Raw genomic sequence first — 20,389 nt, forward strand, 5'->3', positions numbered from 1 at the left:
CCGGGCCGTGCCCGCTAGCAGCAGCTGTGATACCGCGCCGCCTCCGCGATGTTTTACCAGTCGTTCCCATGATGTTCGTGGTTGTTCCGCAGTGGCGTGTTGGGTTTGATATTGTTTTGCCGCGCGACCTTGTGGACGTGTCCGGGCGAGGGGGACGCGAGAGTCTTCCCGTTGGCGGACTGACGGCGTGATTGTCATGGCAGAGATTAATCTGTGGGGTCGGGCAGAACTCAGCAGACTAGACTGGACGTGTATTGCCATTTTTCGTCGGGTGTTTTAAGACGGCGTCTGTACAAAGGCTGGATTTTATTCTGCTTACTTTAGGGAGCTGGCGCCGCGCCTCGGCTCGTTTACAAATGAACATGCTTCATTAGTGTACACCAACTGATCGTACATCTTCTTCGAGGGTATCACAAGCCGCAAGCAGAGACCCACTCATTCTTCGTGCTCACCGCTTCCTTTGCGCATCATATATCGGTCTCGGTGCGTTTGCTAGATGCTCTTGTTTATTCGTGAATACCGATTGGACGTTGTTGCAGGCCGTCTCGTGTACATCGGCGATGTATTAGTGCTGGACAGGATGCTTGCTTTTTTACGCCCTTGTGATGTGTTGAGTAACGGATAACACGTTCTAAGTGGTGGATGTGAGCTCGTATGTTTTAGACGATTTAGGAGGGTTGTGCGGACGGGTGGTTCAGCCGTTTGACCAGGAAGGGTACCGATACTGCGCTGGTTCCCGTTCTGGCCGGCGGTGAGACGCACAAGCGAGACCGATCGGGGTGTGCCGGTGGAGTTCGGCACCTTTTCAACTACCGTAATAGCCGAGGAAAACTTTGCGTCCACAACGGGCAGCGGAAAGATCGACTTCAGAAAAGTCGACAGGTGTGAGTTTAAATTTCGACCAGACTATTCCCAGCCAGAGCCCTTATCTGCAGACGTCTTGTCTGCTTTTAAACGCCGCTTATGGATGCATTCCAGAAACGACTGGGGCGCCGTGCCGCTCCCAATTCCCATGATGGACCGAGGCATGTCGGACTGTGATTCGTGCACGACGTGCCTTTAGGAATTTTGACCGCGGTAGTACTCTGTCTAATCTGACTGCCCTCCGCAAAGTGACAGCGAAGTCAAGACGCACCACCCTCCTAGGGGAATAGGTTAAGAAAATGGATGGCTTTTCCCCGCCATCGCAACGGTGGTCACAAATTTCACGCATTTCCGGCCATTTTCCTGCCAGCCTGCTGCCATTGTCGTGCGTGCGTGGGCAAGATGTGCGGCCGACGACGTGGCCAATGCAGTCGGTCGGGCACTAGAAGAGCGCTGCCGGATGCGGAATGAAAGCATACGGTTTCACGTCCCAGCTCGTGCTGAGACAATCCGTGTAAATTTTTCCACGTGCATTCTGCCATTCACTTTGTGTGAACTCCAAGCGGCCATTTCTTCTTTGCGGATCGTAGCGGAGGCTGGGGCGCAGCCAGACAGTTGGCAAGGACGCATAGTTGACAAAGGGCCCCCCACAAAAATGTCGCCGGAGGCGGCCCATTTGCTATCGATGCGTGTTTTTCTTACATGCTATACATATATATATATATATATATATATATATATATATATATATATATATATATATATATGTCCATCCCATGTATTCACTCTATAACTAAAATAGGCCAGACGTTACCGCGACATTAGTTCTGCCGTAAGTCTAAATCCACTTTTACTGAGCCGGTCCGGAAATTGTGCCCCAGATTAGTCTACCATGCGCCATCCACAGCCAACGGTCATTGCTATGTATAACAAAAACAGATTCTCCGCCTTGCGATTCTCCCTCGCTACGGAAAAGTATCTGGGATAATTTTCCATGGCGGCGGCGCCGAACGCCACTCCGGAAAATTTCCCAACATTCCGGATAATTTTCCGAGATTACCTGACGGCCGAACGCGCCCCATACCTTGGCAGCCTAGACATTGGAAAAACTAAAACTTTTTTGACTGGCAATGCATCTATTTTTTGTATTATTTTATTTTTGCATTATTATATTATGACCGCATTATATTTTACTGTAAGGACTGGCCGTAGGTCACCATAAGGGCAACCTCCGTCCACAGGGCTGTGACTTCGAATGTGACTTGCGATGTGACTTGATGTGTGACAAATGTGACTTCAGCAACGATACGAGGCTCCGGCGTCTGTCAGGGACCCACAACTTCTAACAGTGTCTTCTGTCAAAAAGGGGCGCCGAGCGTTGGTACAGGCCCGCTGACAACGAAAAGAAACCTGCTAACTTATGACGAGAGTTCACCTTGATGATATGGAAGAGCCATGTGTATGTCTGGGGCTCCGGACCGACCGGTGGGCCCTTCGACCCAGCGCTAACCACGGGCCCGTCAGGTCGGGCTGGGGTCTACGCGGTAATTACTGGACCACCTGCGGCGATCGGGGATCTTCTTGCCTCAATGAGAGTTCCTGTATCGATCCGGGGCGCAACTACGCAGGTCAGAAGACCTCCAGCGTCAGGGAGGGGACCAATGTGATATATATATATATATATATATATATATATATATATATATATATATATATACATCCTAAGGGCCTAAGGATCGGCCAGGGGATCACACCCAGGGTCGCCAGAATGGATAACAACCCGCGGATGGACGAAATGACTCTTCAACACTTGACCGGGAATAATATTGTGCTCTAGTGTTCTTATCAAGGGAGTCCGTTGCACGGAAAAAGTACGGTGTCTTGTTAAAGGTAAAAACCTCCCCTTTTCCAGTTCTAACACCATATTTAATCTGTCCATCGACAGCGAGGCCAATCAAACAAGAAGCATCGGGAGCGGAGGGAACCATCCTCGACAAACAGACGCAATCCAACGTCAATATGACTAGCGATGACTGGCACGTCAAAATCGACACCTTTTGTTGGGGGGGGGGGGGGGGGGGTCCACATTTCTATGGGCTTTTGAACCGAAACAGCCATCTTGGGGATCATTCAGGCTGTTTACAGCCCGTCTTTCTCAACACCTAAACCCTTCTCGTTTCTGAACTACGCGCCCGCGTAAGTGTGCAGACTATTTCGAGTTCAACAAGGTACCCATGACGCCACAACAATCCCATTCAAGTACTGCCATTCCATTGGCCATGCGGTGATCAAATGCAATAAAAAAACTCGAGTTGTTCATATCTGGCGTTCATGAGCACGATTCACTGGATATAACGGCCGTCCATTGACTTTCAATCAACGTTGCGCAAGGTACCATGACGCAATCACACGATGATTTAAGGGGCATATTCCCTGAGCAGAGATTATGTTGGCTAAAATATACTTTTGCATTTAAACGTAAACCAATAATAAGCGGGCTAATTTAGATAAATTATGTTGACTAGAACACCCTTTTCCGTTTAACAGCATGCCAATAGTGAGTTCATTTTATCATATCTGATGCCTACTTCAATTTCTTTAAATGTGGAACTTTCCCTTCAAAAGAGATCTGCGCCCGTCTAAACCACATAATTTTCAGCCGATGAGCTTGCCAAAAGTGATCCCATACGTTCAGTTTTTCAATGTGTTCGTACACTTATTCTGGGCCTGTTGGAACTCGGACATGAAGCAAGACCCAGCTGACAGCTTTTGGACAACAGAATTGCATCAGCCTTCCCCATTTTCACATTGATATATTATAGTTCTCAAACCTCTATCGACAAACTATCGATAGTCAACAGATTATTAATCATGCTACGCATTCATACTTGGGAGTTTCAAGATGCAACAGGGCTCGGATACCTGAGAACGCAGCGCACGTCAGCCTGTATGACCTCACATGGGTCACTGCAGCACTAGCAATCTCGTTCTGAACACGCCGCCGACCCCGCGCTGTCCTGACCCGCCGCCGGTGCCGACGCCGCGCGGCGGCGCGCGTACTCGGCACAGTCCACCGTGCCCGCCTTCTGGCCGCTGCTGGCGCCCAGCTTCGGCAGAATGATGGCCACGAACCCCTCGCCGCCGCTGTGGGTCGTCAGCAGCTGCGGCTGGCTGCGCAGCTTCTCGTTCAGCTGGATCAGCTTGCCGCGCGCGCAGGCCGGGATCACGTACTGGGCGCCGTCCGCGCACGTGACGCGGGACAGCGGCGCCTCGGCAGTCACCACCTGGGCGCCGCGCTTGCCCTTGCCCTGCACGCGATTCTCCAGCCGGTTCGTGTGCTCCGTCACCTGGAACATCACGCGATGGCATGACGTCACAGCACGCACCCTGCAAAACTAAATTCCACATAGAAAGAAGACTACATACGAAGACAATAAAGGTAAACTTTTCTACTTTGGCGACCACGACATCCAAAACATATTGTCAAGAGACTTCTTCTCTGCTCATATCTAATGCTTATTCCGCTCCAGCCGCCTATATCTCTTACGCCGTAGTTCTACAGGTCAGCCAGACACCAACAGTAGAGAAAAGTCGGCTTCGTGTCCGTCTGGGCCTGAGGATCCATTTCCCTACAGACCATGCTGGAGGCCGCGATGACGTTGGTGGGGCTCCTGAGTCAATGAGTAGCCCTTGTCATCCGGATGCCCAGAGTGCCTGATATGGGGTCCTGTGTTGACATGGGCCCCGAGTCGGTCAGTGGTGGTGTTCGAGGGGGCCCGAACGTGGCCTGATGGGCCCTTCGGGACCGACGATCAAGGGCCTCATTGGAAGGATGAAGGGCCCCGAGGGCTGGCTGTAGACCACATTAGAAATCCCAGTCTGGAGGGCCGTGACATCAAATGTCAGTCAGACGGCCTCTTGCACCGACTGAGGACACCCTGGGACAATACGGGCCTCTATTTCGAAGAGACTATCGGCGCCAAATAGTAGGCTTCGTGTCGGCCTGAGCCCTGGGAGCCCATTTCCCCGAGCAGGAACAAGGCCGGGGCCCGCGATTTGCACTGCGCGAGGTTCCTTAAACAATGAGGGGCCCCTCGTCGGTCACGGGCTCACAGAGACCAACAACGGACCCTGAGTGTAAGTGGCCCCGAGCCGGCTGTAGGTCGCGTTAAGGATACCCGCCCGGAGGGCTGTGTCGGTCGACGTGGGTGTCAGCGAATGTGTCGGTGTGTTGGTGTCGGTCAGAGGACTTCTCACATCGAACGGATACCCCCGAGACAATGCGGGTCTTTATTTCGGCCAGACACCAACAACACCGAATAGTTGGTCCCTTGTAGGTCTGAGCCCTGGGGGCCCACTTCCCACGCAGGGGCGAGGCCGAGCACACGATTTGCATTGGTCAGGCCCTACAACAACGCCGAGCCATCAGAGGCATCAAGGCATCAGACCCATCAAGACCCAACAACGCTGTTCAAAACACTCCCCCCCCCCACGCGCGGGGGTCCTTAATGTAGCATATAGCCAGCCCCCGGGTCATTCGGCCTTCCAATCGGGCCCTGTTCCAGTCAAGTGCCAGTAGTACCTAATAGATCCTGTGTCGGCAACGGGTTTCTGAATCAGTGAAGGAAACATTGCCTGGACACGGACATAGACTGGGCCCCGAGTACCAGAGGGCCTCTTGCGTTGCTCGGAGCTCTCTGACAATAAAAGGAAACATAATAACTCATTGGAGTTAACACTGAGGCAATGGAAGGGCCCTGTGTTAGTCAGGACCGGACGGTGGGCCCGCACGCGCATTGCCAGCCATGGGCCCGTTACATCGTTCGGGAGAAAATTTCAAGAGCCCGATTAGAAGGCCCAATGATCCGAGGGGCTGGTCATATTACGGACTACCACCCGTATCGAGAATCCTTCGAACGGCAAAAAAGCGAACGGCGTTGGCCGCTGCAGGTAGCACAAGGAGGCGGCGCCCGTCGCGCTACAACCACCGTCGTGAAAACATGGTACGGAAATATTTCCAAATCAATTCGCACCCTTCAAACATGAGACTGGAACGTGTATTCCACCTTTACAATTTTGATGCTGTCCCCTAAAAACATTAACAGGTACAGCAACACCAAACATAGAGATTCCACCTTTCATCTGCCAGTTCCACCAGATTCCGATTTCTGCACCAGTTCGTGGTGGTGTAAATGCTAGTCATTCTTCTCCAATCTAGTGATTTTTCGGAGGGGTGACTTTCACCCCCAATAGGCCTTTTGTCGACCCTTTGTACCCCCTCCCCCTTACAAAGACCCTGGTTGCGCCCTGATCAAACCGGCGACATTTTCAAGGCACTTCTATCTGGTGGGTGTCAGGTCATGGGCAGACATGCACGCCTGGCAACCTTGAGGTGCAGCGTTGAAATCCCTGCGGTGCCCGCCCATCCTGCCAGAGTGAGAGGCTGGCGACGCTGTATAGCCTCAGCAGCTGGGTGCGTCATTAAGACACAACAACGACGCCGGCCATATAAACACCTGATCAACGACCTGCAACTGCGGTACGCGAGCTGAAGTGTCGTTCAGGGAAGCCCTAACATCACGGTATCATTTCAGAGGGAATATCTGACTGAGGCTGCATCGCCACTGGGTACACCAGCGACACCCAGGAGCTTGGTTGGGATGCACCACGCGCTAGGCCCGTTTCATACCATTACAACCTACGGGCAGCCCAGCGACCTGCCTGGGGCTCTCTTCCCTGCACTCAAAGCGCGACAGCCATCCATCGCACAGGACGAGCCGTTTGTTTTGACACGCATCAGCGCCAAGTCCAGGGACGACGGTTTGGGCATCCCACGGCACAGGCTTAATGCCGTGCCAGCTGACAGCCGGAGAGCCGTATCATGATTTTCGGTTGTTCGACAGAAGCCACGTGGGTCTGGGGCGCTTGCGATAACGCACGTGTGCTTGAGTTTGCATCCGCGCAGGATGGCCGAGTATTTCACCCTGTTCTCACCATGTGTTTCCACGGCACTGACGTGGAAATCCGGCACGCACCCGGAGGAGGGGTCACCACAGACACGGGCACGGGCACGGGCACGCGCACGGAACACACATCTGCTCACACTGCCGCGGACACACACCTGGAAGTCGATGCCGGTGACATCTGTGCCGGTAGTGGTGAGCGGGTGAGACGGCGCCAGCATCACCACTATCAGGCCGTTGGAGTGGAACAGCAGCCGGTAGTCGTGTCCAGCCTCCCGGCAGTCCAGCAGGTAGCGGCACTCGTAGTATCTCTCCAGGAAGTCGCGCGGCTGCTCGCCGGGCGTAACAGAGTCCTCGATGCGGGGCACCGCGCGCTCGTCGACGGAACGGTTCACGCCCGTGCCACCAGATGGCACTGACGGCGCGTCCGAGGCCGCCGGGGTGAGCGTCATCACTGCGCGTCCGGTCGCGGCTTCACGCGCTCCTGGAAAAGCTTGTGCTTGACTGCTGCCGCTTCGTTATTGGCTTTCTGCTTTCGCAGGCGCTGCAACAAAAGCTTGGAATAAGCAAGTAAACTTGGTGGTCATGAGAGCCACATCAGTGATTCCGAATACGCATGCTAACGCTGCAAGTCTCGTACGCCCAGAGTTATTTATCGGTAATTGAAAAATCTTGCTCCATATTTCTAATGCTGACCAGACTAAAGTAGCTCGTCAGGGCACCGATGGTCTGGCCACCTTTTGCAGTGTGGGGTACAACCCGCAAGGCACGTAACAAGTGCCAGCATGTAAGACGGACCGAGTGCCAGTCTAGTACATAGCTTATGATTGTGACCAGTGTTAATTTGCGGCATCTCCTTCCGTTGACCGTCAAAAAGGGCGAACGACGTCAATTCGCGTATCTGCTCTCTTCACACGGCTTTGCACTTGTCTGCACAATACGGTCAAAATTTATTTTCGTACATCCGAAGCCGACTTCAGTATTGTCAAGCGTTCCACATCACACCTCAGACACATTTCAACCAGCCAGTGCGTTTGGGCTGGTCACAATGTCTGTGAACCCTCAAGCAGGCCCCACATACCGGATAGGCCCTCGTTAAAGGGGTCCGAGAGTTCACGAAACAGCCAGAGGCCCGCAACTGGCCCAGTAAATTAGACGGAACCCTGCTGATATGTATAAAAGTTGACTGTTAGCAGTCGCAACCAAGAGGTGTCGCCACTTACGCGGCGGAGTGCTTGATTACGACCGGGGTCGGGTACTCAACTCGGATCTGTGGGTTGTTCGGCTGTCTGGAATACAGAGCCGCACGCGGCTGGTGCCCCGAGCGAATTGTTTCATTGATCATCCACGGATAGATCACCTGCCATCCAATTTACCTGCCTATAGAACTGTCAATACCTTTTAGCTGTGTTGCCTGGGTCTGATCGAACATGTGTATCTCAAACAGTCTAATTCATACAGGAATGTAATTTGGGTAGGGATTTAGCACATCGATCTTGAATCGATTTGTTTTTCTTTCAGTTTGACTTTGATCCACTCTGCTTAACTCATTTTAGGAATGGTTTGATTTATGATTCACGTTTAATTTTCAACAATAAAATGTTCTCGCCACTCACGAAAAAATGACGTGATTCGTGGGCCAATAATAAATTCATCTTGAATCAAACCCATAGTTGGGCTTGAGACGGCCAAAAACACCCACAAGACACCACGGTACCACGTCGAAGACCAGACCCCAATGAAACCCATGGATTTCGTGCGGCATTTCGAAACATCAGCATGCGCGGGGAATTGTCTTTAATGTGCGCAGCACTTTCGCCCAATCATTCCGCGTTGAGGAATTAAATGTTCCTGCCATTAAATGTTCATGTTGTGTACAAATCAGTCAGCGCAATGTCAAAGTTACAGAAGGTAGGAGATGATTACGAATAAGGGTCATGAAGCACAGTCTTACCTCGAGTTTCAGACAGCGCCGTACTTGAACATCAATCTCGTTGCAAGCGCCAATCCACTTGCCAAAGAATTGCTGAAAAAATTGATTGTGTATACAGCATACCAGTGCACACTTTCACTGCATGTTCCATGCATGCTATATCAAGTCAAATTCTCTATTTGATCATGTGTCAAATATGCAAGACGTCCCTGGACCCTACAGTGAATAATCCTGGCAAAACAACTCGGGTGAACACCTTGTTTGAGAAAAACATGCAATACCATAATGCTTTCTGTTTTATATGTTCCCTTGCCATGTAAGACTTGAAGGGATGTTCCGCCTTTGGGGCACACTTCAAAAACATATTCTAGAGAAACCTCAGGACCAGTTACATCTAATAAAAACATTGGGTAGTGCCACTGTAGCAGCATAAGCCCATAATCAGGACTTCAATTTTTATCATTTTCTTGTCCAAATTACACCATCAAAGCTTTCTAACAGAACAATTCTTTCCAGCAGTCGCGACCACTATCGCTACAACTACCATGCACACCTCTACCGGTGCAAATAAAAAACCTTTGTGATGGGCCCAGCTGGCAAGGGCCGTAGTAGATGCAATAGACGATGAATCAAAGCCATGGTAAAATGTTTCATGTCATCTCAAGAGCATTCCCAGCTTTCCTAGCATCCATCACACAAACACTTGAAACATTAGTGTGTTAGCAGTATTACTGATCATATTGCACCTGTCTGATTCAACAATAGGTGAAAAGGTAGTATGCTCCCTTTAATGTCATGTAATAATATACTTAACTACCTGTCACTACCCATCACCAGCAATCAATTTCAGCTAATGTGATGACATGTCATGAGCAAGGGAGTTTAATTCAAACCCTACTTGCATTTTAATGTCTGCCCTGCCGACCAATACGCACATCCTTATCAACACCAAAGTGATGCAACATGGAAGGAACATACCTCCTGGTGACACTTCTGGAGTTTGTTTATAAGATCATTGCATTCCTCTGAGTGAAGATGACTGGAAAGATCTGTATGCATCACTTCAGGAGGTTTTGCAAAGCCTGAAAGTGGTGATATGTTAACAGGGTCCCCAGACTCTGAATTGTCTTTGTGAAATAGGCACTTTTCCTCAGACAGCCATATCAGACTAGTCACCTGCTCTGACCAGTCATTGAGACAAACATGAATGACTAAAAATGAGTTTCTATTGCACAACACACATAAAGACATATCCAAAGATCACTGACTGCCAGAATGCTTGCCACAACAGATTTTATGGAGAGATTACATGCCCAACAAGTTATGCACTTTCTAAATTGAGCATGAAAGTGGCAAACATACACAACGTGTTCTGCACACAAAAATATACACAAAGCATGCACATACATGGCAGAAAACTTTGTCTTTTGTCAAAAAAATGCTTCAGTAGAAAAGTCTACATAACCTTTGAGCAGTTTCTTGTCTTTGAACATTCAAAACGAACACCATCATTTGAGAAAAAATTGATGGCGGACCCACCAAGGCATCATGACTCAGCACGACTACCATACATGCTGAGTGCAATATCACGCATACCTTGGCGTACATGCCTACTGCGCCTTTCACGGCAACCTGACTCAACTAAACACAGTAAGTCGCCAATACAATATGAGTTATCTTCTGCTCCTCAGAAGATACACCAAACACTTATAAACACTTACAGCAACTCGACTTACTTCACTGTATTATAAAACAACAATATCATATAAACACTTACAGCAAATGGACTTACTTCACTGTATTATATAACAACGATATCATAATAAACACTTACAGCAACTCGACTTACTTCACTGTATTATATAACAACGATATCATACCCCGCACCGCCCCCTTCGTCACCCGCCTACCCGCCGCCGACCACGACAATAAAACACTGCCGACACCGACGGATCATGCAATGTGGAATGTGCAACGATAGAAAAGGTCGCAAAACGCTGCCAGCTGATTGCCCAGTGACGTCAGCGTGCGGTCATAGCTCCCTGTGAACCAGCTAGGCCATTTCTGCATGATCAGGGACAGACCCAGAGGGGGGGGGGGAGGGGAGACACGGGCCATGGACTCCATGGACCCCGAAGGAACCAAAGGCTCCGAAGGGGCCCCATAGGTGGCCGAACAAACGCAATTCTTTAACACAAAACACAGCAAAGTTGGAAGCATTTGGGCTTTTAGGCAATCAGGAACAGCCGCGAGCGAAAGCGAAATGCCCGCGAGTAGACAAAAATAATTATTTACTGTTTGAAACAGTGGTTATTGGGAGACTTGAAGGCTCATAGCGCTGTCCAGAGGCCCCACGCTTTTTCCGGGGCCCAATATGTCCACTTGCAGAGTCAATGTGATCGTCAAGGAGCCTTTTACGTTGCCGTTGATTCCTTTGCATTTGCTCGGAGGGCCCTCCTCCTTCGTGATACAGAACCAAGGCGCAATTGTTAATCGGGGACCTTCCACAGATGCTTCTCATTCGCCTGAAAGGCTCTGTATTCTGAAGCCGGGGCCCCTGTCAAGGCACTCTCGGTTGCTCAGGGGCCCTTCAAGTTGGCCTCGGCTAACCAACCGACACACTCACGATTCCTCATCGGCCCTCGTCATGAGCTTTGAATTCTTCAAGAGCAGGATACGCTTCCGGGCCTCGAGCAGTTTCTGGCTAACACTGAGGCCAAGATCGATGTGGGTGGGTTTGTGCCTGGATTAGACGTGAACACGGTTCATGTCTTCGTGCAAGCCCTCCAGCAGGTATCTGAGACACTGGTGTGCAACCTGGTGCTGAGAGCCCATAAATCGGGCCGCAAACCGCAAGAACTGCACCTCAATGGGGAGGTGGTCACCAGGTTAGCCTCATCTGAGCCCTTCCATAGGCCTCGCAGTAACGTGGCGAATGCCTTGTTGAGACCACCCTTCATTGCGGAGGTGATCGAGTTGACGTATCTTGAGCACTCATATCGTAGGATGAAGTCATGCAGGGCGCGGGTGTTGCTCAGACATTAACGCGTTCATAATGAACGTATTGCCGATGCTCCCGGGTCCCGTAAAATCCAAACACGGGGCCGCGCCCTTCCGTCCTCTTCACTGGAGCAAATGACCCACGGGCAGCTCGACGGGGAGACGACCGAGCCTGGGCAGCCGACCAGACAGAGCTATTCCCAGTTCCTCTGTTCAGCACGTGCCCGCTCGGCTTGTTACTTGCCCTTGCACTCCTTTCGGATGCTCCCCAGTTATTCAGTAGAGTTGTTCATCTTGGCCTGCAGCTGCGGAAGGCAACATTCTGAGGCTGGCTTTACTGGGCTGTCATGCAGATCTAGGAGGTGGCGGGCCGTCAAAGAGTAGGCAGAAGGCTCACACTCAGGTGGCGATGAGTCAGGCTTTCCACTGAGCGGGCCTCGGGATGTAGTGTCCAATTCACCGCAGTCTGTTTGCCTTTGGGCGTGGGCCAGTGTTGTGCGCTGACAGGCGCGTTAACACGCGCCCGGGTGGCCGGCTAGATACCCCTCGCTCGGATGTGGGGGTTCAATTTGACCTCCCTGAAATCTCGGGAACTAAGAAAGCTAGAGACACCATGTTTACAGGGTGCCTTGGCCTGTACGTAAACTCACTTGGGTCAGAGTTTGAGCTTCCTAGGTCATGACCTTTAGGTCCAGTAAAGTCAAACAAGGTCAAATCCCAGGTCGGTCTCCAAAGTGCCCCAGAACCTAGGGAACCTGTTTCTAAGCAAAAGGTCCAAAAGGTCAAAACAAACCATATCAGGTCAGTGACCTTGTTTGACCTTTTGAAGGTCATGGTGACCAAAGTCATGCAAGACTGCTCTGAGTTTTGCATTTGTATAAGCGACAAAGATAACGCTAGGCAGTATACTCCTAAAACAAAATGTCGACCAGGGTCATCCTAGGTCAATGACTTTTCTGACCTTTAAGAAGTCAATGGAAGATGTATGATGTGGTTCCTGCTATCAATAAATTCGAAGTGAGCGCCCAGGAAATAACCAGGTTGGTTATGACCGTGGTCTGACCTTCATACCTGACCTTGGGTCAACGTAATTTGCTCTTTCAATATTTTTGGTGCTTAAGAAAGCATTTCAGAGGTGTACGGCTTCATCCAACACTCCGTTTTTGGATCTGCTTGGACAATTCCCTGGAAATTGGCTTCGCTGAATCCATGGCCTAACTTTGACCTGCCGTAGGTCAACGACCTTACAAGGTACATCTAAATTTTGATGGCACACAATCCGCTATTCAATTGTCTACAGCTATGTAAAAGTTAGCGCGACTACGCCGCGTCGTTCCGAAGCCATTCCGGAAAATGGTCGAATTACTCTCCCCACCCGAGCGCGTGTTAAGGGAACTAGCTGTGGCGAGCACGGAGGCAGCATTGCCACGGATAACAGAAAATGACAACCGCTGCCAGAGCCAGCCAGCCCCAAGCAGATCTTTAGATATGTTGACAAACAGGGACCACAACTCTCCGATGAAAGCCGTGGTTGACGGACCGCAGACAGTCTCAAAAGCGACGGGTTGGGGCTGAAATCTGTCTGCGATGTATGCATACTTGCGCCTCTTTCTGAACTGAGCGTGTAAGCACTCCAGTGTCTACCGCGGTATATATCACGTGGGATTCGGCATGCGTGTTGACGCAGGTGGCATCCCAAACTAGGCTTTCCCCATGGGAGTGCGAAGGAATTGGCAGCCCGTCCGGTCGTTTGCCGTCGCGGCGGCGCGAGTTGGTTGGTTTCAGAGCTGCGGGTTTTCCAGCAGACTGAAGAGCAGACCTGACGACATCGTTCAGCGCCGTGCGTCGGAAATGTCTTCCAGCGATGAGACGGCGCGTCAAGACATGGCGGACCTCGCTGTCTGCAAGAGCCCCGCGTCTGCATCGGTGTGGGCCACACACATCAGCTCCATCCCTAAATACCATTGAGATGCTCAGCGTCTCGTTAATCGGTGTACTAAGATGAGCGAGCGGCACAGCGTGCAGCCAGGTAGCGCTCTGAGAAGCACGAATGCTCAAAAGTCGGGCTCCGCGTACGGCTCAGCCTCCGAAAGCAGAGGTGCGATGGCGCTCTGCGAGGCGGGAGCCCCATGCCTACTGCTGGCGCCTAGCGTCACCTTGCGGAACCTCTAAATCACCGGTCTTAGGCTTGTCAGTCCCCTGCCGTCAACTCGGATTCCCGCAACACGCTTCCACTTAGGCTTGCTGGCAGCATGGAGGTCAGGAGCTGATTGCAACAGTCGGAACTGATGCCACGTAACTTGGCGGAGCGAGGTCCTTTATCCGGTGGAGCCAAAGACGCCGTGTCTTGCCGGCAGGACGGCTTGGCTCCCGCAATTAAGTTGCATCTCACATATATCTTGATGCTGCATGTATCTTAATCAACATTTCTTCTTATATATAGCAATTCTTAATTCGGCAAGCCATTCTCTCCATAATCTTTGCGACTTTCATAGGGTTTCCACCTCTGGGCCACATTTCAAAAGCATACTCTTGTGAAACCTCGGAGCCAGTTATGCCAAAAACATTACTGGGTAGTGCCATTGCAGCACCGTCAAGACCAAAAAAGACATCAGTTCAACTTATTTTTTAGCCCAAAATACGCTGTCAACGCTTTGCAAGTGTCACGCCATGACAACCAGTGCGTGCACTCTACTGATGCGAATAAAAGAACGTTTATCGTTGGCCCAGCGGGGCGGCCAGAACCTGTTACCGAGGGACACACAGGTTGAAGTTTGGAACCACCGCGTCGACTATGGACCATGTGATACCCCCATTCCCAAAGCCAAAGCGCAACTCAAAAAGAAGCACTGTGGTAAAAGCCAGAGGGGGGGGGGGGAAATCAAAGCCATTGGATAACGTTTCGCTGAATTCGCGGCATAATAGCTCCACGTTCGTAAGCCTTTTTGCCTAAATAGAATGTTTCAAGCTTTCGTAACATTTGTTACGTAAACAGTCTGACGCTCAAGTATGTTGCAAGCATCACAGCACACACACACATTGGGAAAGGCAGAACACGTGAAATGTATTATGTGCATAGCGGTGAGCAGGGAACCAAATGATTTTTTTCATTTATGGAAACCGCTGGGGAGGAATCTAGGGCAAATTGTGGTAATTATGAAGGAGATGGTGGACACCCAGTAGCCCTTGACCACATTACCGTTCATGTCTCTCCAGGAGGTTTAGGTAGGAACAGTAGCAGGCTGTTGCATGACATTCAGCACACCTCGTTTTGGCGGTGTGCGATGGGATGCTTATCTTTGTGAGTTGGATCCGGCTGCCTGGTTGAACTATGCGCTCTGACTGGTGGCAAGGCACCATGTCGTAACATTGTGGATCTTGAACGACCCGAAGGCGAACTTTTCAAGTGTTTTTTTTCAAGTGGAAATGTTCTGCGGAGGCAGAATTATTAAAGCATTGTTTCGTAGAGAATTTGATTGTGCGCCTTTCCAAACAAATTTGTTTGATGATATTCCTCTTGTGAAGAAAAATTTCATAATTTGCTTACGGTCCTAAATGTCTGAAAAGATGGATTACTTTTAAGATTGGATTGCAGATTCAGAATCGGCATTAAAAGATGCACTGGCAGCTGAGTACACAATCTTTGCGCTACACAATCTGTTAAACGTGTATAATTGTTCAACTTTTTTCGCTCATTTTTTTGTCAGTAACTGGTCAAATTCCTTACCATTAACCCCTCATTTTCCCCTCATTGCCTACATCATTGGCTGTCATATCAGTTTCCAGCAGGCAAGATTATTATCATAATTATTTATATCGTAATGGATCAACATAAATTGTGATGTTGGTTGGTGTCGGAAGCAATGTGATGGTTCCCACCCTCTGGCTAACGGGGACGGGGAAGACGCGGACGAAGCTTTCTTAGCTCAGCTTGTAGCCGCAGAATTCACCCTTCGTCTTGGAGAACTCCACCTCGGCAAGACTCAGTGTGATGCCGTTTTTATCCCACCCCTCCAGTATCGTGCCCACGTGGTGTAGATAAATGGTGTAGTCGTCATCATGGCGCAAGGATGTCATCCACGACTTTGCAAGTCGTGATACGCCGTCCAGAGCCTGGTGTCCTCGTCGGCCGTACTCATCGCCGCTTGTAATCAGTCCCTGGGGAGCCCGTTTGCACTGGTTACGCTTCCAGGACGTGATGAATGTTGTGAGATGCTGGACTTCAGGTGCAATGGCCGATCTGGAAGCATGCGTTCTTGGCGTCAAATTTAGAGAAGAATCAGCGTCTTTATTAATACCGGACACGGCGGTCGTGCGGTGTGTAAACGGATGAGGACCCCCTCTTGGCGTACGTGTCCAGCATGGTCAAGTTGCAACAGACGCGAACATCTTCAGAGTTATTCTTTGGGACAACCACTATCGGATAACACCACTCTGTAGGCTCATTTACAGAAACGATGACTGATTTGGCCCCGAGATCGTCCAGCTGCCGCTTCACCTTGTCTAGTCACCTGAGCGGGATATTGCGAACAGCAGCCAGTTTGAATAGCTCCGCATCTTCCTGGAGATGCATTTTCATTGGCCTCACCTACCATCTCGCGAAGTGTGGATGTATCAAACACATGCGGGAACGCCGCCTCCATCGGCGCCAGATGATCTGCGCGCTGTTGTGGCGACAGGTAGCCCACGTCAGAAGACCACGTGGATTTACGCGCGCCTGTCACTATGACTGGTCGTGGATGCCGCTGATCGGTCGTGGGAGCTAACGTGCGGGTTCTCCAGCGCAGCCCCCTGCGCACTGATCGCTGCGCACTGTTGACGTTAAATGGCGCCACCTGCCGCGAGTCTCGGAGTATAGGCAGCATCACTTGCTCCCCAGTCTAAGAGGTGGGCAGCGCCACGGTCCGACGTTGGTGGATGGCTGTGTCGGATGCGGCTGCCGTTTCGGGGATGGGGATGATCGTCGGTGCGCTGAGAGCAGGGTAGGCAGGGACAGAGCCAGATCGTCCTCTGTCAGCTGGTGACCAGGGCTGACAGTGAAGTCGCCGTCTGTCTCTTCAACTTGCACGCATGCAATCTGCTTTGGGAAGCACGTCGGGAGGATACGCAGTTCCATGGGATGAAACCACGACAGGAGAGCTGCACCGACACCTCCAGCTACTTAAATGCCACTTGCAACTGCCTGTTAACCGATACGAAGAACGGCACTCAACATTCCGAGACAGCGAAGTCGCTTGACGTCTGCAGAAAATAGCTTTCCCTTTGCTGGGGCCGGGCTGCATAGGTCAACATCAATCGTATAGGCATATTCAGGACCGATGACCGTGGACTCAGCTCGGTGTCGGGGTCCATGACAGACGGCCACCGCCGATAAGATCCTCGACGAGGGCGCGAATCTGCAGCGACGAGATTCTTACTCTTACGTCTACGAGACGTCTTACTTGACGTAGGGTCTGATGATGATACATCGGACACCATGTTTCGATAGTGCGCATGGTCACTCCGATAACGCCTCGCCTCTCTTCCGAGGCGTCCCGTGGACTCTCGCCTCCCGCGCCGGCTGCTGGAGAACGGCCGCGCCCGATGATGACACGACCGACGATGATGAACGACTGTGCTGACATTTGACCTGACGGTCTGGAGATGAACCTCCACTTCTACAGATCTCCGCTAGGTGGCACGGCGGCCGCAGACTTCACGGATGCTGTTCCGAGCCCACAGCTACGTGCTATGCGTCGCCACAGAAACTACACTTTCTCGTTGGCAGATTCCTGATCCTATGGGCTGTAGAGACGCGAGTGACTGACATGGCTTGACCGTGCAGTTCGTCACGTCCATCAACGCGCACTTTTCAAACGGGGTGTGAACAGAGTTAACAATCCTTCTGTAGCGTGAGCGATTCATCTGCCAGAAGTTCCCCAGCATACCTGTGTCTCTTGTGCCAGTGACCACTTTATCGCAGAGCTGGTCGTCTTGGCAATGGCCACAGAAATCACAAAATTCGTGAATCTCTTTGAGTGCGAGCATCCCAGGCTCTTGAGGCCCGCAAAAATAACTCGAGACGACCCGGATCACGATTCTCTGTTACCAAAAATGCTCACCGATCTTGACATCAGTGGTGACGGCTGCATCGACCATGTCAAAATCCAGTGAATATTTCACCAGTCTTATCAGCCGTGGCATCGAATAAATGTGATCAGTGCCGTCTTTTGTGTCTCCAGAGGTAGGCGGTCATTCGTGTCAGCTTACAGTGACCATTTAATTTTGCTTTGCACACAGAGAATTCTCGCAGAGATGCGTCCGATAATCGGTGTGGAGCGGATGCTAGAACCGCTGATGGCAAACAGCCTCCGGTGCATACCGGTGCCCCCCCCCCCCCCCCCACCTTGTGCAGTGGTGCGTACCTGGCGATCCTGCAAGACAGGCGTGGACAGCGTTAGAAAGCGTTCCGTCAATCGCTCTCCTCTCTCCCGGGCTTCCTGCCGGTCCTGGGCCGCTACCTCCATTTGCTGCCTCAGCAGGACAATCAGCTGCTCCACCGCCGCCTCCGCCGGATTGACTTACAGAATGATGCCTCGTGCGACTTCACAGCGACGCACGAGTGGCCTCCAGTAGGCTCGGGCCTGCTCCTGCCGACCATGCCATGGTGGTTTACTGGCGTGCCCGCCGGACGCGTCCACTCCGCGTGCCCTTCGCATCACGTCTGCTCGTCCACTCTGCGTGCCCTCTGCCGCCAGTCGGCCCGGCCGGCGCGGCCTGTTGCCGCGGGCGGTCCTCGGCGCAGAGGCGGACGCAGATTCCAGGTTATCACGACTTGACGACGACGATTGTTACGACTAGTGGCAATCCTAGTCAATTTTTATTTTGTGCTGCTCAATATGTACAGTGAATCTCGGCTGAAAAAAATTGTGAAAGGCACTGATCGGAGGGCATTGGAAAAACACTGTTACCACTGATCTGTGGCGTCGGCATTGATGAAGTATAGTTTGCAGCATATTTCTGTCAACGCTTTAAGCTATCCTGATTAAGGCCATTATGTTAAGAGGGAAGTTATGGTCAACTTCATACAGCAAACCGTCAATGTTTTGACAAACGTTCTCACAAAAGCTCACACTTTAAGCGTTAGCGAGTATTATTCAACGCTAAGCTTTGACCTTTGTTAACTGGGGATAGTCTGTTATAATTGCTTCCATTTTTGCAGCTTTCACAAAACAGCTCGCAAAAGTATGCAATTGTTATCACCGATCTTATCCCCGATATTCGGAGGCTTTTTCACCCGTGACTGCTGCGCCAAAGCTTCCCAACCGCGCCGCCAGGGTGCGGCGGACGGCTTGCCGAACTCTGCCCCTCGGCGTACCGTGAATCAAAACACATTCATTTGGACGCGCATGGCCGGAACGCCCGGTCACCATGCGCCGGTCCTGTACCGCACCACTAGGGGTGTGCGTCGTCCTGGCCGTGTCCTTCCTGCTGCTGTGCGTGACTCAGTATCCGATGGCGCAACCACCTGCGAAGCTGGGTGAAGACCGGCGGCGCTGGGAGCGGTGCCTGCGCGTCCTGCGCGAGGGGCCAGGTGCGCCTTCTCGTGGGAGCAGCCGGCGGCGCACCTCTGCAGAAGGCGGCAATGGACACCGTATCGGGCTCGACTCGCGCTGCAGCGCCTGGCCCGGCGCCGCGGTCGAGACGCCAAGGTGGTTTTCATTCATCGGCGACAGCCGCTTGCGCATCGTGCAAATGAACATGAAGGAGCGCATGCGGCTCACGGGACTACCGACGGTAACTCGACCTGAACGGCACGTACCCCACGAGTGGTGCACCAGCTCGAATGTGACGCAGTCCCTGCGCACCGCCCGAACTAAGTGAGGACTGCGTGGAGGTGTTCGTGCTGAACGCTGGTGCCGGCCGAAGACGGCGGCGACGGCCTGATCCCCGTCGTCCACTGCAGCCTCATCAACACGGAGCTCATCTGCGTAACGAGTTCTGGTGGCGAACGTGGCTCGACGAATCGTACGCGCGCCGGCTGGACGAGCTGGCGGACGAGTGCTGGGCCGGCCGCTGCCCCGATCTGGTGGTACTGGACAGCGGTGCCTGGTACGCGGTGATGGGCAGGCGCCAGCCCACCGCCTGGGTGGCGCGCCTTCACCGCCGAGCTGGCGGCGCTGCAGCCGCGGCTGGCGCGGCTCGCCGCCGCCACGCCTGTGTTCTGGAAGCATGGACGAGCTGTATATGACGGGAAGCCCCTACGGGGGCGGCCGCAAGTCAGGCATCACCGGCACACTGATGGTGCTGACGGCGGCGCTGTACAGACGGCGGCGCTCGTGCCGCAGCTCGTCATCTGGTCGTCGGGTGCGACCGAGGCGGTACGCTTCTACCACTCGGTCTGTCTGCCGCTTCAGCTGCACCGGCGGCCCCCGACTTCCAAGATCGGTGCGTCACGAGTGTCCTGGACCCGACGCACGTGGGCGGCACGGTGCGGTGGTTCATGGCGCAGACGCTGCTCGACGTGCTGCTCATGGACGTGACGCCCCCGCAAGCGGCTACTGCTGCTAACGTTTTGATGTAACCAGGAATGGGTGGAAATTAGGAGCGCAGGTAACATTTCTAACGTAGGCGTGACAAAGTTTTTAGG

At 52.1% G+C, this 20,389-nt stretch overlaps 1 protein-coding gene across 9 annotated transcripts; it reads right to left on the reverse strand.

Moving 5' to 3' along the window:
• Positions 1 to 3,713: 3,713 nt before the first annotated feature.
• Positions 3,714 to 18,445, reverse strand: LOC119091737 (protein Abitram). 9 transcript variants are annotated; one of them, XM_037214595.1, is made up of 5 exons: positions 18,325 to 18,445; positions 9,739 to 9,842; positions 8,782 to 8,853; positions 6,986 to 7,371; positions 3,714 to 4,211 (listed from the first exon to the last, which is right to left on the reverse strand). In XM_037214595.1, exons 4-5 carry the CDS (start codon positions 7,277 to 7,279, stop codon positions 3,840 to 3,842), a joined length of 666 nt encoding a protein of 221 aa, XP_037070490.1. In that variant the 5' UTR covers positions 7,280 to 7,371; positions 8,782 to 8,853; positions 9,739 to 9,842; positions 18,325 to 18,445; the 3' UTR covers positions 3,714 to 3,839. The 9 variants fall into 9 exon arrangements, with proteins under 9 accessions (XP_037070490.1, XP_037070493.1, XP_037070494.1 ...); XM_037214598.1 differs by lacking the exon at positions 18,325 to 18,445 and adding an exon at positions 18,165 to 18,299; XM_037214599.1 differs by lacking the exon at positions 18,325 to 18,445 and adding an exon at positions 10,663 to 10,680.
• Between the last annotated feature and the right edge of the window lie 1,944 nt (positions 18,446 to 20,389).

This window comes from Pollicipes pollicipes, unplaced genomic scaffold (genome assembly GCF_011947565.3).
Source record: "Pollicipes pollicipes isolate AB1234 unplaced genomic scaffold, Ppol_2.1 Scaffold_3447;HRSCAF=4054_pilon_pilon_pilon, whole genome shotgun sequence".
NCBI classification, from domain to species: Eukaryota; Metazoa; Arthropoda; class Thecostraca; order Pollicipedomorpha; family Pollicipedidae; genus Pollicipes; species Pollicipes pollicipes.